This window comes from Sebastes umbrosus, chromosome 23, assembly GCF_015220745.1.
Source record: "Sebastes umbrosus isolate fSebUmb1 chromosome 23, fSebUmb1.pri, whole genome shotgun sequence".
Classification (NCBI taxonomy): Eukaryota; Metazoa; Chordata; class Actinopteri; order Perciformes; family Sebastidae; genus Sebastes; species Sebastes umbrosus.
This window is the reverse complement of record NC_051291.1, coordinates 10,016,780-10,042,567: the sequence shown is the minus strand read 5'-3', so window position 1 is coordinate 10,042,567 and position 25,788 is coordinate 10,016,780. Positions and strand designations below refer to the sequence as shown.

At 41.5% G+C, this 25,788-nt stretch overlaps 1 protein-coding gene across 12 annotated transcripts in view; it reads left to right on the top strand.

Moving 5' to 3' along the window:
* kmt2e (lysine (K)-specific methyltransferase 2E) overlaps positions 1-20,100 on the top strand; it is a 40,189-nt gene extending 20,089 nt beyond the window's left edge. For 2 of the 12 annotated variants that reach the window (XM_037760092.1, XM_037760093.1), the window contains exons 3-25: positions 2,347-2,461; positions 3,615-3,844; positions 4,002-4,171; positions 5,655-5,836; positions 5,931-5,969; positions 6,080-6,334; positions 7,394-7,524; positions 7,733-7,850; positions 8,063-8,172; positions 8,261-8,513; positions 10,370-10,468; positions 12,306-12,377; positions 13,018-13,203; positions 13,483-13,812; positions 14,068-14,367; positions 14,590-14,740; positions 15,584-15,810; positions 15,909-15,965; positions 16,067-16,618; positions 16,863-17,131; positions 17,429-17,508; positions 17,717-17,796; positions 17,929-20,100. In XM_037760092.1, the coding sequence (XP_037616020.1) occupies positions 2,347-2,461; positions 3,615-3,844; positions 4,002-4,171; positions 5,655-5,836; positions 5,931-5,969; positions 6,080-6,334; positions 7,394-7,524; positions 7,733-7,850; positions 8,063-8,172; positions 8,261-8,513; positions 10,370-10,468; positions 12,306-12,377; positions 13,018-13,203; positions 13,483-13,812; positions 14,068-14,367; positions 14,590-14,740; positions 15,584-15,810; positions 15,909-15,965; positions 16,067-16,618; positions 16,863-17,131; positions 17,429-17,508; positions 17,717-17,796; positions 17,929-18,963 (5,041 nt within the window). In that variant the 3' untranslated portion in view covers positions 18,964-20,100. The remainder of the gene's footprint in view (positions 1-2,346; positions 2,462-3,614; positions 3,845-4,001; positions 4,172-5,654; positions 5,837-5,930; positions 5,970-6,079; positions 6,335-7,393; positions 7,525-7,732; positions 7,851-8,062; positions 8,173-8,260; positions 8,514-10,369; positions 10,469-12,305; positions 12,378-13,017; positions 13,204-13,482; positions 13,813-14,067; positions 14,368-14,589; positions 14,741-15,583; positions 15,811-15,908; positions 15,966-16,066; positions 16,619-16,862; positions 17,132-17,428; positions 17,509-17,716; positions 17,797-17,928) is intronic. The other 10 variants (XM_037760100.1, XM_037760096.1, XM_037760094.1 and 7 more) reach the window with 10 other exon arrangements.
* Positions 20,101-25,788: the final 5,688 nt, after the last annotated feature.

Genomic DNA, 25,788 nt, shown 5'->3' with positions numbered 1-25,788 from the left:
CCATGTTTTTTTGCCTTGTTTATGGAAACTTGTTGGTAGTAACCCTCATGGAGTTAAGGCGTACTTTTAGTGTTGAGAGACAGAGCAGCTGTCTCGTACACTCCTTGTTTTTTCTTTGTACGTCTCCGACCTTGGAGCAGTTTTCTAGACAGGACTCTGTAAAAAAACAGGAGAATCAAGTTATGTTTTCGCTTGATTGATCCATTAAAACGTGTGGATATCTGTTTATCACATGAACAGCTACCACACCTTGCCTAAAACTCTCTCCTTACATGCGTCGTGCTTGTCCTGTAGTGTTTCCCTCTTTATACTCGGCTATTTTGTGTCATGCCATGCGTTTTGCCAGTTCCACTTCCCTACTCCTCCTCCTCTAGAGCCACCCCCTCAGCAACTGAAGAATATTAATCATGTCATAATAAGGGTGGGTTGGCTCTCAAACAGCCAAACAGCCATTCTCCCTCCTAAACTGCATTGTGAACCTGGGGAAAGTGGATCTACTGGTTTGGTGTGAATACGTGGTTGTGTGTTTGTTGTATTGTGGGAGTGAGAGGCGGCACGTTTGTAATGATTGTCTGACCTGTAAATGCGAGGCACAAACGTCATATATTTTGACATGTAGTATTATTATTTGTCTGACTGTCTTCAGGCCTAAGTTTTCCTGCCAAGGTGGCACAACTGCAGACACAGTCAGTGGTGGAGGAAGTATTCAGATCCTTTAAAAAAAATGTTTGGGTTGGAACACTTCTGGACTCAAGTAGAGTTTGTTTGAGCTGCTCTTCGGATAATGACTCAAAAATCACAAGAAAAGTCCTCTTTTTAGACAATTAAAATGTATCTATTGTAATGGCATAATCATGTTGGACCTAAAAACAAACTCCAGATTAGGGCTGGGCAATATGACTATATATCATCAAAACAATATAAGAATGTCTATAGTATATATTTTTCTATATCATTTCTATCGTGATATAGACGAGGCCTATACTTATTTATTTTTTCTGTCTTTTCATTTTGCACTCAAGTTCTTAAAATGAGAAAATACTGAGTAGTTTTAATTTTTTTTTTAAGTATTTAATACAAATAAGAGTATACAGAAATAGGCTTTACCATGTGGTTATTTTCTATTTTTCTAAAATTCTATATTGTGATATATATCTTTATCGAGATATTAGTAGTATTATATTCTAATTAGAAAAAGCAAAAGTACCAAAATATTAATGTAAAAATACCCCTGCGTTCAAAATCCTACTTAAGTAAAAGTATTATCAGCAAGATATGCTTAAAGTATCAAACGCAAAAGTACTCATTCTGCAGGAAAATGGTCCACGTAACAGATATATAGTAGTATATGACAAAAAGAGAGTTTTGCTACACAAATTTGTATTATTTTTTTTTCTCTCTTTGCCTATTTGGTGAAAGATAATTTGACCTCTTTAGGTTATTTACTTGAAACCATCTGAGTAGTTCAGGGGGGAAATGCGGTATGTGTTTATTTGTGTAAAATCTTGTATCTAGTAAAAATTCCTTTATTGTCTTGCACAGAGTACAACAAAAGTAAAAATATACGTATTTTGAAAAGAAAATATGTATTTGCGTGATCTACAAAAACAGTACGATATTGCACGTTGCTGTGTTGTATTGGCTCTATATACAAGTAATAAATAAATACGGGAATAAATATGTACAAAGGATTAAAACTAAGGAGCAGTTTGAAAGTAAACATCTGTAGTTCTATACATATATATACATACAAAGGGTTCTAGTTGAAATGTAAAAACGTATGTAAACAGTCAGTGTGAGTGTTCAGTTCACATATAGCTCTGGGGTAGAAACAGCTGTCAGATAAATGTAATGATGTGAAAAGTAATGGAGTTCAGTAGAAGTGTAACAGCATAAATCCTGCTGTTTTTGTGTTGTGTATTGTTAAGGTTGTTCAAAAACCATGAAAAAAAATGGTTCTGTACATATTCAGAACTGGATGTAATTTTTGCCAGAACCTAAATAAATAAATAAAATAAAATAAAAATAGCATAAAATGGAAATACTCGTACATAAGTAAATGTGCTTTCCACCAGTGGGTGTGTGCGTGCAGTGACCTACTGCTCCAGGCTCCCTGCCAGTGTTACTGTCTATATTATAACAACATGCATCCATATTGTTACCTCTCTACTTGTGTGTCAGCAGCAGCAGCAGCATTAGTATCTACCGTGCTTCCCTTCTCAGCACACTGACGCACACACACTTCCTCACAGTGTCTGAGGGAAACAATCAGTCTGTGTAACCTCGTTATCTGAGTGTTTCAGTGCAGTACAGTAATGTGCTCTCTTTGTTTGTGTTGCTGCTCAGCAGACCAGAATCGGTGGAGGCCAGCCCTGTGGTGGTGGAGAAGTCCAGCTACCCACACCAGATCTACAGCAGCAGCTCTCACCATTCCCACAGTTACATTGGCCTGCCTTACGCTGTGAGTACATACACTGTTCTTCCCTATTACACGTAACCTACACACCGTGAGACCTCCCTCTCTGTTAATCATTGATTTGAGTTTTAGGCCGACGTAATTCTTAAAGGAAACATGCCAAACATTTCATGGTCCCAGCTTCTCAAATGTGAGAATTTTAGTTTTGTTTATTTGCACAATTGTTTGGATATAAAATACCTGCAATAAGAGAAAACAGTATTTTTAGTGCAAGTGAGGAAAGAAGTCTGTAAGGCTTATTCAGAGTCTTCTTCTATTTATAAAAATTTAAAAAAGGACATTATTACTCATCAAAAACAACAAACGATCAAACAGAGAAAACTTAACACAAAACTATCCATATACACAAAACTCACAAGCAAGCATAAACGGTAGTAAAAGAAAAGAAAGAAGAGAAACAACAACAAAAAAAAAAGCCTTTCTTGTCTTACATTATAGTAAATTCAATATTTTTGGTTTTTGAACCGTTCGGACAAAATAAGACATTTGATGACATCAACTTGGGCTTTAGGAAATTATGATGAGTATTTTTATTTTATTTTATTTTTTACATTTTTCTGATTGATTTCTGTTTGATTAATGATTAATCGAAAAATAATTGGTTAATTGATAATGAAAATAATCAGTAGTTTGCCTTTCCAATGCACCTGGGAATCAGTAACACCTCTTCAGGTTTCAAATTTTATTCAGCTGCAAAGATTAATCAATTAGTCGTCAACTATTAAATTAATTTGCAAGTATTTTGATAATCAATCTATTGGTCTGAGTAATTTTTTAAAGGAAAAAAAAGTCAAAATTCTCTGATTCCAGCTTCTTAAATGTGAATATTTTCTGGTTTCTTTACTCCTTTATGACAGTAGACTGAATATCTGTGAATTGTGGACAAAACAAGACGTTTAAGGACGTCTTCTTGGGCTTTGAGAAACACTGATCGACATTTTTCACCATTTTCTGGACCAAACAACTTATCGATCAATCGAGGAAAGAATCGTCAGATAAATCGACAATGAAAATAATTGTTAGTCGCAGCCCCAGTCCTTACCCTCGCAAAATGGCCCATACTACACATTTTGGTGATTTTGCTGTGTGAATTATCACTGTACTAAACTGTCATTTACCTTCTTCCTCCCTCCATCAGGACCATAACTATGGGGCGCGGCCCCCACCCACTCCACCGGCCTCCCCTCCCCCCTCCATGTTGATCCGACAAGGAGAGGGGGGGTTGTTTGTTCCAGGGGGCCAGGACGAAGCATCCCGGGGCACCACGCTCAGCACCTCAGAGGATGGCAGCTACGGGGCTGACATCACCCGCTGCATCTGTGGCTTCACCCACGATGACGGTTACATGATCTGCTGTGATAAGTGCAGGTGAGAGTTGACACGTCATTGTTTACTGGATCTGTTTCATGATCTTAATTAGTTGATGACTCAAGCGCATCTTCCTCCTGTGGCTCAAAGTTGTTTTGAGCAACTTCATACAATGATTTAAAAGCTTATTAACAATCTTTTTCTGCTTTTTTTTTAGTGCCTGGCAGCATATAGACTGCATGGGCATCGACAGGCAGAACATTCCTGAGACCTACTTGTGTGAACGCTGCCAACCTCGACACCTGGATAGAGAGAGGGCCATCCTGCTGCAGACCAGGAAACGAGAATGCTTGTCTGGTAAGCAAGGCTACACCGATGGATATACAGGTCTGAGTCTTCACCTTCATGTTTTAATTTACCTTTTGAAGTAGGGGTGGGCGGTGTACCGGTTTCATCACCGGTGTCAAGTTTGGTGACGACATGGATTTTGCAATATCGTCATTACAGTGATAAATGGATTTTGCAATATCGTCATTACAGTGATAAACACACAGACGTTGTGGTTTTAGTACACACACACACACAAACAAGAGTAGTACAACACCTGATAAACTACGTCACACCCACACAGGTTGTCTATGGTTACGTACAGGCTACCGGCGTTCTGTTTTGGCTCGTACGTGTGTGGCGTCCACACAGACAGCATTGCTGCTACGGAGCTGCTACTGCAGCCCTCAACAGATCATTTTCACTGTCTATTTTTGCGCGCATCACGCAGAAAAAAATAGGCGACACACGGCAGATCTGTAGATGAGCCACCCACAGCCGAGCCGCGCTGCTCACGGTCCATGTGTCTTCTGTACAGTACCGGTCCAACAGCATCTACGCTGCATATTTTCAAACTCTTTCTTCATGTGGGTTAAGATGTAAAAGGTTATCAAGTCAACCTTCGGTTTCTTCAAAGATGTAAATTCTTTTAAATGTAATGTAATTCCCAGTTTGGCTGTGGTGAAAAGAGGTTAAAAACTTTGAAATTATAAAACAACAGTTGGCTGAATATGTGAAAAAACAACATTTTTTCCAAATGTTCTTTATTGCTGAGATCCAGGTTGCTCGAAAATTGGCCACCGTTCACTCACAACTGAAAACAACAGCATGGCTGTTACTATTAACTCTGAATGAATCAAATTACATTCACATTATGGGAGGCAGGCAGGCTACTCCTCCCAAAACGAATGTAGGCCTATAACTCATTTTATTTGGAGCCAATAAACACATCTGTTTTAAAAATATATATATTTTTCTTTCTAAAGACATGTCCCCTTACATTGCCAATAGAAGAAAAGAGGTACAATCATGTTTTGAGTGGAATATCCCTTTTTAATTTTGTAATACGGTGATATAATACCGTCGCCGCAAAAAACAAAAGAAATCCTTTGATATACATTTTAGGTCATATCGCCCACCCCTACTTTAAAGATAAACAAAGTTACAATATATTGACACAAAGTTGGATAAAATACAGTAGTAGGTTGTTATTTGGAGAGCTGCATCCCCCGCTGCAAGTCATGAGGTGTTGTAAGTTTTCTAAGAGAGTTCATAGCTCTTTCAGTTCTGCTTTTACTGCTGCAGTAAATGGCCAGATTGTTAGTGAACCCAGCAGTTTGGAGGCTGTCAGGATGCAGCCTCCTCCCCCTGCAGGTCAGACCAGTTTCACTCAGCCTGAGCCAGGGACACACTGACACCTGCTGGACGAGAAGCAAAATCCTTTTTCTAATCTGTGCTGTAACATCTTCAGTTATTGTAATGTGGATAAGCTCTTTTTATCCCCTGCAGCTCCCTCATAATGTGTGTTTGTTTGCTTATTCAGATGGGGACACCAGTGCTACAGAGAGTGGAGACGAGGTGCCGCTAGAGCTCTACTCCACCTTCCAACACACGCCTACCACCATCACCCTCACCACTGGGCGCCTTGGCAATAAACCGACTGACAAAAAACGTAAAAAGAGTGGTGATAGGGAGTCTCCAGCATCCTCGGCCCGAGCTAAGAAGGTCAGATTTGACTACTTTCTAATGAACCCAGTCAAAGCACGTTATGTATTATATGCTTGATCTTAACATTAAAGTGTCATTACTTCTCTGGCAGGCCTTCAGAGAGGGGTCCAGAAAATCTTCCAGAGTAAAGGTAAACTCACTGAACACAACACTCAGCCACGGCGTTCAGATTCCTGTAGTTGTCTTCTGTTAAAACTTGAACCACATGTACCAACAACTGTACTGTTTGTCTTTCCTCAGGGTGCAGCTCCAGAGCAGGAGCCAACGGAGCACCCGTCTCTGTGGGAGAACAAGATCAAGACGTGGATGGAGCGCTACGAGGAGGCGAGCAGCAATCAGTACAGCGAGGACGTCCAGGTCCTGTTGCGTGTCAAAGAGCAAGGCGACGGCAAGAGCCTGGCGTACAACACGCACCCTGCCTCTTTCAAACCGCCTGTGGAGGTAGAACCCTGTTTACAGTCAGATGTCCAAACTCACCCATCTTTAAAACCTCTTGTGAGCAGAACATCCATACCTTGACATTTCCTATACTTGCAAGTCTACCACACTAGCTTTTTTTTTGTGTACCTTTTCCACTCCACCCCTCTTTTTCATAAACCATTTTCCTCTTTTTTAGGGGGGTACAGGGGGTCTTTAGAGGGAGATAAATAGTCAACAGTAGATGTCACATAGAAGTGGTGTACATCATCTGAAAGCTGGGAACCTGAAGATTAATTTGAGATACAGCTCAGCACTGTGTGTCAAGTTGTTCTAGTCACAAATCAGAAATACAAAAATTAATAAATTAATTCATTAAAATAAATTTTGAAAGTGTATAATGGATTAGAACATTATGATAGAAGTATATGATGGCCATTCTCAAGCTCACTTATGTCTCATAAGTTGTTGCAGCACTTTTTGGGTTGATACCATTTGTTACACAGATTTGGTGCTAAATTTAACCATTTTTTTTACCACTCGAGAATTGATAAAAATGATCAATAATCCTTCCAAAATACCACATTAAGACACCAAGACCTCGAGGAACACCAAAGAAAAAAACCATGTTGTGATTTGGTATCAAAAACTTTTGGCATTTGGAGATTTCAGCAAGAATTGCATTTTTTGCCGATCGGATGGCGAGCACTTCTGTTGTATAAACTGCTCAGAAACCCCCTTATTGTCAGTCCAATTAGGAAAGCCATCCATCCTCTGAATGCTCTAGTTCCGTAATTTGTGGCTGTAAAGTTTCATGAGGCTGTGATTATCCTAGGGGTCACCCCAGGTCATTTTATACAGTGAGGTCAAGTTCACTAAAATGAAATGTCTACTATGGGGACTAACATCATCAGACATGAATACAGTTGGGCTCATTGGATCCACAAGAGTCTCAGCTTTACAGTGATACCCAATTTATGTAATTCCAAGACTGTTTAGGAACCCCAGTATGTAGAAATATTCAGATACACTATTTTAGAATAGGAGAAAATAACACATTTATACTGCATTCAAAAAACTGCATTGTTTTAGCACGTCTCTGATCTGTACTAATGTCTGAACGTCTCTCTCTTCCAGAGTCAAGTTCAGAAGAACAAGAAGATCCTGAAGGCGGTGCGAGACTTGGCCCCAGACTCCCTCATCATTGAGTACCGGGGAAAGTTCATGCTTCGACAGCAGTTTGAGGCCAACGGATACTTCTTCAAGAGGTCAGTGATGCTAGTGACTTATCTAAAGGATTTCTCCTTGGAGTCCTTAAGAACATAAAATACTGCTTTTTTTTATGCAGGTCAATCAAGTTAACCAATATTTTAAGGGCTCTGGGGATGGATAACTTTGCCTTGAAGTTCATTACAGTGTGATGTTTTTATGTGAATTATTAACACATGCATTGACCTCACTTGTTTCCGTCTTTAGGCCATACCCCTTTGTGTTATTTTATTCTAAATTTGATGGACTGGAGATGTGCGTGGACGCTCGCAGCTTCGGCAACGAGGCACGCTTCATCCGTCGCTCCTGCACCCCGAATTCTGAAGTAAGTAAACATCCCCAAAAAATTCACAAAAGTATGTTGAACGATGGTACACATATTGAGTGTGTAGTGTATAGTATGCGATTTCAGACACAGCCAAGATGAATCTTGCCTATTTTAATTAAATCAGCCTTTATGCACAGTTATAATATTGCATTACTCTCCGTATTTATCAGTAATTAGTCTAAAATAATGTTTTGCCTAACCTCCCTCAGGTGCGGCACGTCATTGAGGACGGCATGCTGCATTTATACATCTACTCGTTGAGGCCTATCGCCAAAGGCACAGAGATCACCATTGGTTTTGATTATGACTATGGCAGCTGGTGAGTTTCAAGGAGTAAACTTGACATGTAGCATTCAGAACCACGATCTTTTTGCCTTCTAACTTCTTCCTCTTTTTAATATTTGTAGTAAATACAAGGTGGACTGTGCCTGTGTGAAGGGGAACCAGGAGTGCCCGGTGCTCAAGCACAACCTAGAACCCACGGAGAACATGGGCTCCGGAGGCCGGCGCCGAGGGAGTCGCAAGGACAAGGAGACGGTCCGGGACGACCTGGGCCAGAACCAGAACATGGGTCTGGACTGCGACGGGAAGAGCAAGAGCGTCGGTGACGGCAAACAGAGGAAACTGTCTCCTCTCCGCCTCTCCATCTCCAACAACCAGGCAAGATTACACTTTTCTGAACTAAATGCACCCAATCTCACCTTTCTTTAACACTTTACTGCTCACATGTTACATGTTTAGTCTACTATAGTGTATTTTTGTTAATATACATTCACCCTTGAGGTCCATGCATGTATTTAGTTAAATGTTTTGTGCATGTGTTTTCCATTGTTAGTCACTCTACATCCTCTTTAGTTCCCTCTTTTTTCCCATCATCCCTTTATGCATTCACCTCTGACCCCCATAACTAATAATTTGACGACATAGTTCAGATTTACTTTCATTGCACAAGACACTTTTGTATCTGGCAGCGATGTGTTGCAGTGTATTACCCTTTTGTGCAACACACTCAGAAGAGTAGCGTTTTCTCTCGGATGTGTTAACAGCATCTGCGTCTGTTCCAGAAAAGCAATTTTCACTCGCCGTGACCGAGCCAAATTGTTACAAATTGGGTACATTCAGCAGTTTGAGATCATAGAAATGTTGTTAGTGTATTTGAAAATGTGGTGCTTGATCATTTAGACATTGGTCCAGAGTATCACATAGTTTAAGACGAAACGTAAAAGCATTTTGCAGAGTGGTGTCACAGCCGTAAGGAAGAAAGGTGAGATGAGATCTTCCAACAGAGGAGATAAAATGTCTAAAAGTCATCTCCATTACAACCATATGCTCCCACAGAAGGCAGGGCAGAGTATGTCAGCTGCTAAATGGTTCATTCTGTAAGAGGGAAACAGTTAGTATTCATTAATCGTCATTTATGAACAACAGCGTAATGGGGCATTCACACCAAACACGAAGCAAACTTTTCGCACGACAAGATTACATACAAAGGAGTTGAAATATTTCAAGTCAAGTGAGAAATTGGTGCGACGCTGTGTCACGGAAGCCTATCAGCGTTGAGATTCGTCCTGACGTTGTTGAATCAGAAATGGAGGAAATAAATCTTGTACCTGTCTGTAGTCACCCAGAGCTACGATAGTACGTCATATCTGTACAGTGACTGAACGAAACTCTGTGTATAAATGTATGTGTATAAACAACAGACTGTCTATGGTATAAACAACAACGTCGCTGCCGTATTTATGCCTAGATGACGTTATGTTGAATGTTGATGGAGCAGCTGCATAGCCTGGCACTGATCGATCCAAACTCTATTCGGAAAACAAGCATTTTAAAAGTTATTTTGCTAATCGTCTTGCAGACAGACCAAACAAAGCATGAATTCGGACTTTTTACAAATCGGCATCATTATGTTGTTATTTCGGCATCATTTTGATCCCTTTTAATGCAATTAAATCACAGCACAATGTGTTTAGTTAGTGTTCATGCTGCAGTAGTGACGTGTAGCTTGCTAGATACAGTGAATACAGTTTGGTGAAATTAACCGAGCACCGCCGGGTGATGTTATGAACCCAGACACACCGGTAGTTTGGTTTTCCGACATATCTGAGACTTCCACAATATATACAAAGCAACAACAGTGGTTATTTCTTCCATGGTTGATGAAACATTGTTGGTATCTACATGGAGGTAAACTCAACCTCCTCTCTGGCGCGAGTGACGTGAATGAACACAAATGATCCCAGCGGTCAAACTTGCGAGTCGAAATTTGCTTTGTGTTTGATGTTAACATAGCATTAAGCCAAAGACAAGATCTGAGCATGTGTGTTTGGTGCACAGACTGACCCCTAAAAACAAGCAGCTACTCCCCTCGTATATATTTCAGGTTACTCCCCCTCCTCCTCCTCCCTCACCTCCCCTCTCCTCCCCTCTCACCTGTCTCCCTCTAGTCTGTAGCCAGACTGACTGATCAGCCGTGATAAAACGCCATACCCCCCTCTCCCCTCCTCTTACAGGATCCTGAGTTATATGAGGATCTAGAAGACAAAACCTCCGTTAGCAATGAAGTAGAGATGGAGTCAGAGGAGCAGATTGCAGAGAGGAGGAGGAAGATGGTAAGTGTGCCAAGCTAGGGGGCTACAGCTTTTTTTGTTTTGCCATGCAGCCACCCAGCAGAAAGAGACAAAATAAAAAAATAATTCTGTCCCCTGTTGCTCTGGGTGTGGACCTAACTATGTGTCTGGCTTGGATAGGAGCAGCTGTCCTCTACCTCCCTTCCATTAAACCACCCTCCTCTTCATCACTTATCTGCTCTGTCAATGCCCCTGTTGCTGTTTTGCTCAGCCCTATTTGTTTTTCTGCTTCACAGTACCGAGGCTTCGTGCTTGTCTGTCATTAAGCAGTTTATTTTCCTCATTTGTTGCTTGTTTTTTTTTCCTCCAGCATATTAGAGATTTAATAGTGTCACATGTTTACAACACCATCTCCCGTCAGTGGGAGCAAACCAGTATGTTGTGTCGTCATGCGAGCTGAAACTGTCCCCCAGTGTGCATCATGAGTGTAGCTCTCCTCTCGCTTTCATTGCGGTTAGAAGTTTGAAATGGCCAATTACCGGTTCAACCCCTCGCTTTCCTGCCAAACAACCTAATGTCCCTGAGAGATGGCATCAAACACACACACACACACACATTACACAGACACTGTGGAAATTACCCCGCAGTCAGCTTCATTTCACACGGTGGACCCGAGGTGTAAAGTGCTGACTCATCTTTGGCCAACATACAGTTGTGCTAATCGGCCAGAGAGGGATAGATAGTGGGAGGCAGAGCGGCAGGGAGGAGGAGGAGGAGGGGCTGCAGAGGGTAGAGCCTTGTTGCCAGGGCCGTATTGACTTTGGGAGATCCAATAGGCTGGTTTCTATGTGACCCAGGAGAGAGCTCTGCTGCTGGATCAGTGCATTCACGAACTGACGCGTAGTAGATGCATGTGGGTGTTGTAAATCTATGGCGCGATAAGGCGCGGGGGAGATGACATTGTTGTGTGTTGGCATGATATTTTGCCTACTTAAACAACCATTGTTTGCAAATGTATACTGGTTTGACAGTATAGATTAAATGTTGATTTACTAGTGGCGTTTTGTTGTCTGCAAGTCTGCGTTCTACCTGGCTGTGAGACAATTTTACACTTGGGGGCAATAAAGTTGTTTTTAGGTCCATCCATTACCTGCTTATCCTTGTAGCCAATCCCAGCTGACTTGATTGGGTCAGAGGAAGTCAATCACAGTGCCAACACATAGAGATTAACCACTTAACCTATCCACACGGGCACAGGGAGAACACGAACGCCCCAGGTTCACGGTTTTGAACCTGGTGTGAGGGGTGCACTTTTTTTTTTGCAGCAAAACAATAAACAACCTTTTGGCCATAGTTTTTTTGGCAGAGTCCCATGTGCACGTGTGTGTTTTTGTTTCCTAAACTGTATTTAAAAAATGGTACTTAGAAAATGTTGTGCCGACCAGTGTATTCTTCTGATTGGTTGGTTTAGTTTTACCGTATTTCGTATTAGTCAAGTTTCCGCCCAGTTTAAAGAGGCCTTAACAAGCTTGTATTGTGATATAACGGAGAGGTTGTTATAAGGTTAGAAACCCCTGAAGTGGTGTGGCAGGAGTGATCCATAAAAATTTAAAAACATCAGCTTATTTCAGAAAATATCCTTAACCTAGATGTCGTCAGGAATACGTTATTTGGCAGTTTTGTGGTGTCATTAGTCCCATAGTTATCAGTGTTGTCTATAGTAAGATATAACGAACCTGTCTAACACCTAAACCAGGCCTATTTAGCACCAGCAGAAGATGAGGGAGTCTCTAGTGTAGCCCTGTCCAGTGTTTGTGAAGCCTTGTTTAGGGGGGACATGTCTCTTCTAAACTAGGCTGTCTCTTTATCGAACATTCAGGCCAACCCAGCGGAGCAGTCCCATCTCCCTGTCGGGGCGGCTTCCAGCTGGAAGGGACTGAAACACAAGGAGGTAAACTTGACCCATTCATAGCCAACCCTACTCCACCCATCTACCAGCCTCCCCACCCCCAAATCTCCCAGAGGTGACTGACTTACCAGCGTACTAACTGTCCCGTCTTCACAGACACCTGTCTTCAGCCTGATCTCTCAGCAATATGTCTGTTGTTTCAGTATGTTTTTCGTGGTATGAATCTTTTCAGAGGTGGTGTTCTGACTGCAGGTGGATCTCTTTGTTTGAGTTTTTTTGGTGGAGGTACAGCTGGGGTTATTTGTGGCATATAGGAACACATTAGACGTGCAACCTCCTGGTTTGTCGGTGTTTAACCGTAAAGCTCTTTGTGCGTTAAGGTAGAAAAGCGCCACATAAATACAAGTCCATTTACATCCTCAACATTTATTCCTGTTGCTCCTGCCTGACCTTGTCTCCTTTTTGTTTCTCTTATTGTGAAAGCGAGGGGTCACCATCACGCCTTTCTTTCACTCTTGCACTTTGCACAGCTAGATCGGCTTTTGCTGTGTAGCACACGTTAACCCGTCGTCTCGCTACCTCTGGGGTTATGTGGGAGAGTCGTACTCCATCGACTAATAGTCTCCGCTCCCTCTTCCCGTTCATCACCCCTCTTCCGAACCCCACGCCTATCTCTTTGCAGACACGGGAAGAGAGGAAGATGGAGGCCATCCTGCAAGCCTTCGCCCGCATGGAGAAGAGAGAGAAACGTAGAGAGCAGGCCCTGGAGAGAATCGGCAGCGTCAAGACGGAGGGCGGGTGCCGCAGTGACATCAAGGAGGAGCCGCCAGCCACGCCAGAGATGGCAGATTCTCCAGCTGTCATGCAGGTGAGAGCACTGAGACACAAAAATACTTGTGTTCTTTTGAGTACTTAAATAGACTGGTGAAGGCTGGTAGAACAAAGGATTTTCACATAGAATTTCTTTTATTAGTTTTTCTAGAGGAAAAAAAACACTGTATATGAGCGATTACTGGTCAGATCAACAACAAAACACATGATCTATCAAGGACAACATGTGACTAGTGGGCCCAGGGAGGCTTGTTTGTAGGCTCATCTTTAACTTTGCATCATTTTAACAGATATAAATACTCTGTCTTTCTCACAGCCATTTCTGGAGGTGAAAGAGGAGCCAGGACTAAAGCCGGCCAAGGTCAAAAGCTCGAGGAACAGAAAAAGTTTCTCAAGGAACCGCACGCACATTGGCCAGCAGCGCCGGCGAGCTCGCACCATCAGCACTTGTTCTGACTTGGCCCCCGGCTCTCCGACGGAGTCTGTGGAGCCTCTGAGCAACGAAGCCCCAGAAGGAGAGATGCCCATGGCACCAGAGCCGGAGGCCCTCCCCGCCGAAGCACTGGACTCGGACAGCCCGCCGCACAGCAGCTCACCTGCACCCGACAGAAACCGCAACGGCAGCAAGAACTTCAAAACTAAAAAGGTACGGCCACAGCACTATTTCTGCATGGGCAACAGCAATGTCACCGTTACTGAGCAATAGTGTGGTTGTTGGACACCTATACTTGACTGTTTTATTCATATTTTGGTCTTAAAATTGAGCTACTTGTAAACAAAGTATCTCAAATTTTAATATCTAATTTGTTTTGGCAAATATGCACATCATATCAAACACATTTAATATGAGGGAAACCCTACAGGTTGTTAAATAATTAGATAAATCTTCTCTTTCCAACAGCACTTTGTGAGTGAGTGGGTGGGAGAGAAGCAGCAGGACCACGGTGGCGTACGAACCCCAGAGCCGGTGCCAGAGAGGCCGCTGAGAATAAGCAGTGACCCTGAAGTACTTGCCACGCAGCTCAACGCCCTACCGGGCATGGCCTGCTCTCCACAGGTCTACAGCACGCCGAAACACTACGTCCGCTTCTCATCGCCATTCCTGGCAAACCGCAGCCCCACCACTCCCGGAGTCCCCACTGGGAGACGGCGTTCCAGAGAACTGCCTGAAACGCCGCCAACCACAGGATCCTGCAAGAAGGTACAGACTCCTGCTTTAGAAATATTCCCATCTGGCTTTTTTATACTCAAAAATTACATCCAGACAGATTTGGAAAGTCATATGGATTTTTTTTTTTTCTAGTGAGTTAAACTAATTTGATCGCCTGTAAAGTTTCTTGCAATGATGAAGGAAATTTCACTATTATCAAGAAATACAAGGCTATCAGTATCAATCTAACTGAAAATCTACTCTTTGTTACAGCGATGGTTGAAGCAGGCTCTAGAGGAGGAGGGCTCCACCAGCCCGGCCAGACGACCGAGCCTCCTCATGCCCAGCGAGGGTCCTCTCAGCCCCTCCATTAACGGAGACTCTGACAGCCCTCTACCCTACAACGGCACTTGCTTGCTACCAGGTAGGCAGCCAGCACTCAGTCTGGTGCAGCATTAACGGGTCTGACCAAATGAAACAAATGCCAGGTTGAAAACAAAATTTTTTTTTATTCAACATTTAAGACTCTAATAGATGTAGAAGGTTGGTCCAGCTTTTTTATCTGTTCAAAATGTACTTTAAAAGGGAGATTTGTCAAGTATTTAATACTCTTATCAATATGGGAGTGGGCACTTATGCTGCTTTATGCAAATGTATGTTTATATTTATTACTGGAAATCAATTAACAACACAAAAAAATGACAAATATTGTCCAGAAACCCTCACAGGTACTGCATTTAGCATAATATGCTCATATCATATAACATGGCAAACTCAAGCCCAATTTATCTATTATCTGAAGGATTTTTACAGAGGCGTTTGTTCATACATCATTCATAGCCTGATTTATAGAACACGTAAGTCCTAAAAACATGGCAAAAATAGTTTTTTTTTTATGGCTGTTGACAGTATTTTCTGATTTATGGAGTGATAAAAAGAGGTATCCAAAATCCCCTCTGTAAAAACCTTTGACTTTAATATGTCAACAAAATGAAACAGTCATTTTGAACCTGGATTCATCCAAAGTTCAGATTTCTGTTCTGGAAATGTATGAAAATTAGCACATATTTAATAAGATAATGCCTAATTTGCATATTTAAACATTTCAGAAAACTAATAATTGGTTATGTTTCATGGTGATATGTATTTGTTACAATGTTTACCCTATTCACCTGCAGTGTCTCCCCTTAACTACATTAAAGTAGAAGGGAAAACACTATATTGGATGAATGTTTAGCTAAATCACACATCACATTTCTTCCTACAGAGTTGCCCACACCTTTGAAAAAGCGGCGGTTGAGTCCGTTAGATGCCTGCATGTCCGAGGGCTCGACACCCTACGGCTCCCCTTGTGCCACGCCCACCAGGGTGGACCAATCGGAGGCACCAGCAACCCCCGTCTTACTGGCGACCCCACCGCGTCCCCGAACAGAGGAGCCCAGTACAGAGGCCTCGCCCAGCACCCCAACACAGACACTTAACGCCCTTCAGGAGGTAAGACTGTCCAAATGGAAAACCCAGAGAGGCTGCACATTTGTTCACTTGAGGAAAAGAACTGGACTGGAGTGACTAAGTCTGTTCTTGTTTCACAGAGTGAATCTTCAGTGGAAAGCTCCCCAGAGGTCAGCCGGAAACCCAGTGTGCAAGAGGTGAGTGAAGGACGCTTTTTTGCTGCTCTATTTTCAAGGTTTAACATGCGTTTCCTTTATTAAGACTGTCCCCTGACGTTGATTCCTCCCTCCTCTTCTAGGCCGATCGTCCTCCTTCGTTGGTCTCCTCTCCCACTCTCAGGGCTCCCAGTTCAGACGGACTCCCAGCAGAAGTCAAGGTGTCAGTTCCTGAGAGTCCTCAGCCTCCAGCTGCTGAGTCTGTGGACAGTGGAGAGGACCGGGCAGACGGCGTGGTGGTTGTAGAGGGCAGCAGTGAGGCTTCCTCATCTGCAGAAACGTGTGCTTCCTCTTTTCCCGGCTGGATAAAAAGCCCAGAGAGAGGCCCGACTGGACCAGCTGGCCTGAACTTCTCTCCAGTCAACTCAAACTTAAGGGACCTCACCCCCTCTCACACCCTGGAGCCTCTGGTTTCTCCCTTCAGGCCTGAGGCTGCAGCTGGGGCTGCAGCAGGGTCTGCAGCAGGAACGGGGTCTTTGGTTGTTGCTCAGGCCCCCTTCAGTGAAGCCCCGGGGCAGCAGCTCTTCTACCCCTGCTCTGAGGAGGGAGGTGCACTTGGCTTCTCGCGCTCGCTGAACGGGGACGGCTCTGGTGAGGGAGGAGGGTCGTCGCAGAACCCCCCACAGAAGAAAAAGGTGAGTGAGCAGAGCTCGTAACATTTTACTAAGTTGATCAGAATAGCATAGATACTGCATGTAAGTTAAAGGGGAACTACGCCCATTTTCAAAATTCATACATACACAATCTAAAAAATATTAGTAAACATGAACAACTCTTTCCCAAATCCAAAAGCTAGAGTGCTAAATGCTGCCCTCTGCTGGCCTAACATAACACCTGCTCTTTGCTCATAAATGACATTGAGGTTCTGGTTTTTCCCAGGTTTCCCTGCTAGAATACAGGAAACGACAGCGTGAAGCTCGTCGCAGCGGCTCCAAAACAGAGTGCAGCTCACCCGTTTCCACCGTGCCACCTCTGAGTGTGGACGTCTTCCCTGTAGCGCTGGAGACCACCAGTGAACCTCCTCTACCCCCTGCTCCCACTCCTCTCTGCAACACCAACACCACCACCGCTGTCAAAGAGCCTCAGACCAGTGAGGAAGCCGAGGCGCCTGGAGAGAAAGGGGAGAAGGAAGGAGGAGAGGGACAATGGTGAGTTCAATCAAAACTACTTCTACTTTAAAGGTGCTAAACACGGCATTATGAGTGTTTCTACTGCCTCTCAACATGACGGTTCGCAGCTAACAGCTAGGGATCTTCTATCACGGTATATGTAATTTTTATTTCACAGTAACTGTAAAGACAAATCTGGCGCCTATAAGGACTCTGTTATTATCCAGTTGTCATTCATGTCAGCTTATTTACTGTATCGTAACATATCTAGTATGTGCTGTTCCACTTCATGTGTTACTACTAGAATTAGATTGTGATGATCCTCATGTTTTTTAGGACGTCGTCCACGTCTGTAGAGCAGGCCCGAGAACGCAGCTACCACAGAGCTCTGCTGCTCAGCAAAGACAAAGACACGGGTGAGAATACCGACTCTCGATCATCAGTATTAAAGGAAGAGTTTCACAGCTTGGGAAGTATGCAAGAGTTAGATGCCACTCTCAAATGTTAAATGTAAAGCCATAGCCAGGAAACAGTTTAGCTTAGCGTGAAGACTGGAAGCGGGCAGGCAAATAAACGTGATTCCCTTTAAAAAGTATTGTTTACATCAACATTTCCTCTTTTTAGATGGCGAGACAGAAGGTGGAGATACACCTGCACTTAGAGATTGCCCATCTCCAAGTCTTCAAAAGACCCCGACCCACGCAGTAAGTCAACACATGAAGGAGATCTGATTCATCGCAGCTATATATGTGTAGATACGTAGACCCAATGCGACATCTACGTATATATATCTGTGCTTAACAACTGAATGACTTTTCCTCTCTCCTCCCTCCCAGCCCGGCTCTCCTGGTCCTCTCCCCCAGCCTCCCAGTCGGCCAGCGAAGGAGGAAGACGCCGACAGTCAGCCTCGGACGCCCAATCCGACCAGCCAGCCGACCACCAAGCCTGCGGCGCCCAAACCGGCTCCTCTGACCCCCACGAAGCTGCACCCCACCCCATTACCCTCCTCTCCGGTCCACTACCCTGGACCCCCCCTCCTCCACTCCCCCAAGCCTCAGCCTCAGGGCTCTCCCTACCGCAGCCAGAGGGCGCTGTTCTCCGCTCAGCCTCAGAACCAGCCGCAGCCTCAGGCTCAGACTGGTCCGGCTCCTTTCTCCCAGTACACCACCCAGAGTGCTCCACCACCACCACCTCCTCCTCCTCCACCAGCACCACCGGTCTCCACGGCCTATTTTCCCAGTCAGAGCCCCTCACCTGCTGGACAGTTCCCTGGGTTTAAAGCTGCCGTCACGCCCCCCTACCCTCCTGGTTCTCAGACCCTGATGCAGACTATTCCCCACAGCGTGCACTATCAGAGCTCAGCAGCTCCACCGCCGCCGCCTCCTCCACCCCCACACCCGATGCCCGGCCCCACCCTGCTGCACCTGCAGCCTCCTCCCATCCAGCAGCACCAGCTCATGCTGAGCACCGCCCCTCCTCCACCTCCTCCCCCACAGGTCCAGACCCCCCAGCAGCAGCAGCAGCAGGCGCCTCCTACGGGCGGCACGCTGCTGTCGCTCACCCCTCCTCCACCTCCTCCCCCACCTCCCCCCGCCCCCTCGACGCAGCCCCACCACTTTCAGAACTTAGGGGCTTTTCAGCCGGCGTTGCTGCACCCAGGCGCCGCCGCCAACCCTTCAGTGCCCCCGTCGACGTACCCCCCGCCCCTTCAGCAGACCGGACTGCCTCCACCTCCCCCTCCACCTCCCCAACAGACTCAACAAGGCCAAGCCCAGGCCGCCGCCTCCCAGATGCCTTCTGGGACTCGTGGCGCTCCAGCGTCCTCGACCCCCTTCCACAGCTCGGGGTACCTGAGCACAGGGTGGCACTGACCGCCCTCTCGGCCGCCGGCAGCCCCTGAGGACTCGGCCTGAGAGGGGCGTGTATCATAAGCTGTAGATACGTTTTCTATGAACACATGGCCAGTGGAAAAACAGCTGATTGTGGGATAAAAGGATACTTTTTAAGAAAAACACAAAAAACAAGGACAGAAAATTTTAGACAAAAAGGACAGTGACATAATCTTCAAGACAAACTGTGTAAAAATGAAGATGGACGATCCCCCCGGTGCTCATAGCCCTCTCTCTCTGGCCTCCGTTTGTTTTTATATATCCTTCCTGTGATGGAGAGGAACGCTCTCTGTGTTCTGTGTCTTGTTTGGACTCCCGTTGTAAGGCCCCGCACTTTGTTTATCTATGGACATTCCAGCCTATACCCTCCTCCTCTGTCAGTTATTCCTTTTACTTCTCTCTCGTCTGTCGTCGGCTCTCTACACCATTTATTTGTTTTAATCTAGTGGCTCATTATAGCAAAGAGAAAGCTTTTTGTATAGAGAAAAAAACACAATTATTTTTTTTATTCCTCTGTCTAACAACAAATATCTGTTCACCGCTGCAGATTCAGAAAAGACCCGTTTCTGGGAGCCTGCCTCACCACCACGGGAGGCTGTGTGAATGCGAGTACGTATGTGTGTTGTGTGAAAGAGTACGGTTGCTTAACGGCGGGAAGTGCGTGCGTGATTTCTTGTAACGAGTGCTTGTAGTCTTCTGAGGTAGGCAGAGTGGCGTCGCCCACAGGTAGGACGTTAGCGGTTTATTTTTGAATATCAATGGTTATTTGTAGAAAGTGTAATTTAATGTATAGGTGGTTACTCCAGCTTTCACCAGGAACAGGTTGTAAATATTCGCTTCTTTTCTTTTCTATGCTTGTACAATTCGCTCCCATCCCATTTTTTGAAATATGGTTGTAAATATGAACGCTCTTCTTGGCAAAGCTGAATGTTTCTGTGACTGTAGCATTATTTTTATTTTTTTTTTCCCTCTCTGGACTCTTCAACCTTGTCTTTTTTTTTATTATTTGTGTGTGTGAGTGTATGTTTGTGTGGAGGGGAGAGACTCACAGACACTGCACTGGTTGGCTATTTTCATGGTTCATTATAATAAATCACTGTAATGACAGTTTTATACAACTCGTCGCGTCATGTGTCTCTGGGAACATTTTTGCTGCCGTCTTTGGGCCTGTTCAGATCTGACATTAGCATGTGCCCTGGGTGATGGGATCACAAGAGGACATCTCTAAAGGTGCGTTCACACCAAGAGCGAAGTGAACTTTTCACACAGCGCGACTACATACAAAGCCAATGCAAAGAGGCGAATAGACGGGAATTAGCGCCGGGCGACGTGATCGGTGCGTAGTATTTGCGGGAGTTAAAATATTTAAACTCGAGTGAGAACTTTGCGTGACGCTGTGTCGCCGTCTGTGGTCACCCAGATCTACGATAGTACATCATATTTGTACAGAGACCGGCTGAAACTCTGGTTTATACAAAGACTGTCTATAGTATAAACAACAACGTCGCTGCCGTATTTACGCCTAGATGACGTTATGTTGAGCGTTGATGGAGTATCTACAAAGTTAGCTTAGCCTGGCACTGATCGATCCGAACTCCATTCAGAAAACAATCATTTTAAAAGTTGTTTGCTTGTCGTCCCGCGGACAGACCTGACAAAGCATGAATTCAGCAGAATTTTTACTAATCTGCATCATTATGTTGTTATTCCGGCATCAGTTTGATCCGTTTATTGCAATTAAATCACAGCACAATCTGTTTATTTTGGGTTCATACCGCTGTAGAGACGTGTGGCTTGCTAGATACAGTCGGTGCAATGGCACTGTATGTGAATACAGCTCGCCGCCGGGTGATGTTATGAACCGTGGTTATTTCGTCAATGGTTGATGGCGGAAAGAGACGTTGTTGGTATCTATGAAGACAAGCTCCTTCTCCTCTCCGGCGTCTAGTGCGAATGAAAACAAATGATGATAAAATGATACCGGCGATCAAACACCCGGGGAAAATGTATTTCGCTATTGGTCTGACCACAGCATTATTGCAGATGCGAATGCACTCTAGACTCATTGAGATCTGATCACTCAGCCGTATATGGTCGCATTCTTTTAGCAGCATGTACGCGAATGTATCCTCAGCCACATTAAGGACCGTCTACTCAACTGACGTCCCACTCAGATGTACTCACACCAGCAACAGGTCTGCTCGTTCTTCACATCACAACACATCAGGTAAGCTAACGTTTCATCTGTGCGTTGGTGACGTATATTGTGCGAGACGAGAGATGTAGCTCACTGAGCGGTTTCACACAAAACTAAATGATACTACAACGAACTGCAACTTTCTTGACTTGTAAAATAATGTTTTAAATTGACAAACGTGTGATTCATGGCGCAATTCAAATGGGATTAAAAGAATATTTGTCCTTTCGCCATTGACTAACGTTCATATTTTTTCAGAAAATAAGATCCACTGGAAAGTGAGGGACTTCGCCTCTGTATAGACAGGCAGTCACAAGCCTCGCGGCATGGAGACAGCTTCTGGGCCTATGTATCCTGTAAGTACACTAGGGATGCTCATTTTTAAAAATTTAAAATGCTTAATGTCGGTTAACGGTTAATTATGGACATCCCTAAGTACAACTGTATTTTATTAAAATATATCTCATCTATAGGCTACATGTCTACAGAAGATCAGACTGGGCACACAAAGTGCATCATTATCATACTGTCGCAGATGTGTCAGTGTTGTTGTTCCGCAACACATTCGCGTACACACTGCCAAAAGAATGTGGCCATATGTGGCCAAGACCACCTCTGACTGTGGTCTGAGCAATCGGATCTCAATGCGTCTTGAGTGCGTTCACATCTGTACTTAGAGCTGTCCACTTGTGATCGGATCACCCAGGACGCATGTTAATGCCATGTCTGAACAGGGCCTAAGACATGAATCCAGAAAAGACGGAAAACATTCAATGATGGCAAAAAGCTTCTGCTTACCTGTCAGAAGTTGTGTTGAAGAATTCGGTTTCATAAACGCAAATTTATAGTTGATATCCAAAAACTACTCTTGGTTAATTTGTCGAGCATTTAGAAGGAAGCACAAGCAGAAAAATACCTGCACACTATCTCATTCCCATTTTTCTGTTGTTGCACACAGACATGACATTATTTCTGGTTAAAATGTGTTGATGTTTAATTTTCAATATTTCAACATACTATACTATGACTTTTTAATTTTTTTTTGACATACTATAACTTTTTTTCTCGATATAATATACTATGACTTTTAAATATTTTTTTTTTACATTTTATATTGTGACTTTTTTTCAACATACTATACTATGACTTTTTTTTCATGAAAATATTCGAAATACGATACTATTACTTTTTTCATGAAAATATTCGACATACTATACTATGACTTTTTTTTCCATGAAAATGTTCGACATACTATACTATGACTTTTTTCATGAAAATATTCGAAATACGATACTATGACTTTTTTTCACGAAAATATTCGACATACTATACTTTGACTTTTTTTTTCCATGAAAATATTCGAAATACGATACTATTACTTTTTTCATGAAAATATTCGACATACTGCACTGTGACTTTTTTTCACGAAATTTTTCGACATACTATACTATGACTTTTTTTTCCATGAAAATATTCGAAATACGATACTATTACTTTTTTCCATGAAAATATTCGACATACTATACTATGACTTTTTTTCCATGAAAATATTCGACATACGATACTATGACGTTTTTTTCCATGAAAATATTCGACATACTATACTATGACTTTTTTCATGAAGATATTCGACATACTATACTATGACTTTTTTTTCATGAAAATATTCGACATACTATACTTTGACTTTTTTTTCCATGAAAATATTCGACATACTATACTATGACTTTTTTCATGAAAATATTCGACATACTATACTATGACTTTTTTTTTTCCATGAAAATATTCGACATGCTATACTATGACTTTTTTTTCCATGAAAATATTCGACATGCTATACTATGACTTTTTTTCACGAAAATATTCGACATACGATACTATTACTTTTTTCATGAAAATATTCGACATACTATACTATGACTTTTTTTTCCATGAAAATATTCGACATACTATACTATGACTTTTTTCATGAAAATATTCGACATACTATACTATGACTTTTTTTCACGAAATTTTTCGACATACTATACTATGACTTTTTTTTCCATGAAAATATTCGACATGCTATACTATGACGTTTTTTTCCATGAAAATATTCGAAATACGATACTATTACTTTTTTTCACGAAAATATTCGACATACTATACTATGACTTTTTTCCATGAAAATATTCAACATGCTATACTATGACGTTTTTTTCCATGAAAATATTCGACATACTACACTGTGACTTTTTTTCACGAAATTTTTCGACATACTATACTATGACTTTTTTTTTCCATGAAAATATTCGAAATACGATACTATTACTTTTTTCATGAAAATATTCAACACACTATACTATGACTTTTTTTCACGAAAATATTCGACATACTACACTGTGACTTTTTTTCACGAAATTTTTCGACATACTATACTATGACGTTTTTTTCCATGAAAATATTCGACATACTATACTATGACTTTTTTTTCCATGAAAATATTCGAAATACGATACTATTACTTTTTTCATGAAAATATTCGACATACTATACTATGACTTTTTTTCACGAAAATATTCGACATACTATACTATGACTTTTTTTTCCATGAAAATATTCGACATACTATACTATGACTTTTTTTCACGAAAATATTCGACATACTATACTATGACTTTTTTCCATGAAAATATTCGAAATACGATACTATTACTTTTTTCATGAAAATATTCGACATACTATACTATGACTTTTTTTTTCCATGAAAATATTCGACATACTATACTATGACTTTTTCCATGAAAATATTCGACATGCTATACTATGACGTTTTTTTCCATGAAAATATTCGAAATACGATACTATTACTTTTTTTCACGAAAATATTCGACATACTATACTATGACTTTTTTCCATGAAAATATTCAACATGCTATACTATGACGTTTTTTTCCATGAAAATATTCAACATACGATACTATTACTTTTTTCATGAAAATATTCAACACACTATACTATGACTTTTTTTCACGAAAATATTCGACATACTACACTGTGACTTTTTTTCACGAAATTTTTCGACATACTATACTATGACTTTTTTTTCCATGAAAATATTCTAAATACGATACTATTACTTTTTTCATGAAAATATTCGACATACTATACTATGACTTTTTTTCACGAAAATATTCGACATACTATACTATGACTTTTTTTCACGAAAATATTCGACATACTATACTATGACGTTTTTTTCCATGAAAATATTCGACATACTATACTATGACTTTTTTTCACGAAAATATTCGACATACGATACTATGACTTTTTTTTCCATGAAAATATTCGACATACTATACTATGACTTTTTTTCACGAAAATATTCGACATACTATACTATGACTTTTTTCCATGAAAATATTCGAAATACGATACTATTACTTTTTTCATGAAAATATTCGACATACTATACTATGACTTTTTTTTCACGAAAATATTCGACATACTATACTATGACTTTTTTTCACGAAAATATTCGACATACTATACTATGACTTTTTTCATGAAAATATTCGACATACTATACTATGACTTTTTCCATGAAAATATTCAACACACTATACTATGACTTTTTTTCACGAAAATATTCGACATACTATACTATGACTTTTTTTCACGAAAATATTCGACATACTACACTGTGACTTTTTTTCACGAAATTTTTCGACATACTATACTATGACTTTTTTTTCCATGAAAATATTCGACATACTATACTATGACTTTTTTCATGAAAATATTCGACATACTATACTATGACTTTTTTTCACGAAAATATTCGACATACTATACTATGACGTTTTTTTCCATGAAAATATTCGACATACTATACTATGACTTTTTTTTCCATGAAAATATTCGAAATACGATACTATTACTTTTTTCATGAAAATATTCGACATACTATACTATGACTTTTTTTTCCATGAAAATATTCGACATACTATACTATGACTTTTTTCATGAAAATATTCGACATACTACACTATGACGTTTTTTTCCATGAAAATATTCGACATACTATACTATGACTTTTTTTTCCATGAAAATATTCGAAATACGATACTATTACTTTTTCCATGAAAATATTCGACATACTATACTATGACTTTTTTTCACGAAAATATTCGACATACTATACTATGACTTTTTCCATGAAAATATTCGACATACTATACTATGACTTTTTTTCACGAAAATATTCGACATGCTATACTATGACTTTTTTTTCCATGAAAATATTCGACATACTATACTATGACTTTTTTTCACGAAAATATTCGACATACTACACTGTGACTTTTTTTCACTAAATTTTTCGACATACTATACTATGACTTTTTTTTCCATGAAAATATTCGACATACTATACTATGACTTTTTTCATGAAAATATTCGACATACTACACTATGACGTTTTTTTCCACGAAAATATTCGACATACTATACTATGACTTTTTCCATGAAAATATTCGACATACTATACTATGACTTTTTTTCACGAAAATATTCGACATACTATACTATGACTTTTTTCATGAAAATATTCGACATACTACACTGTG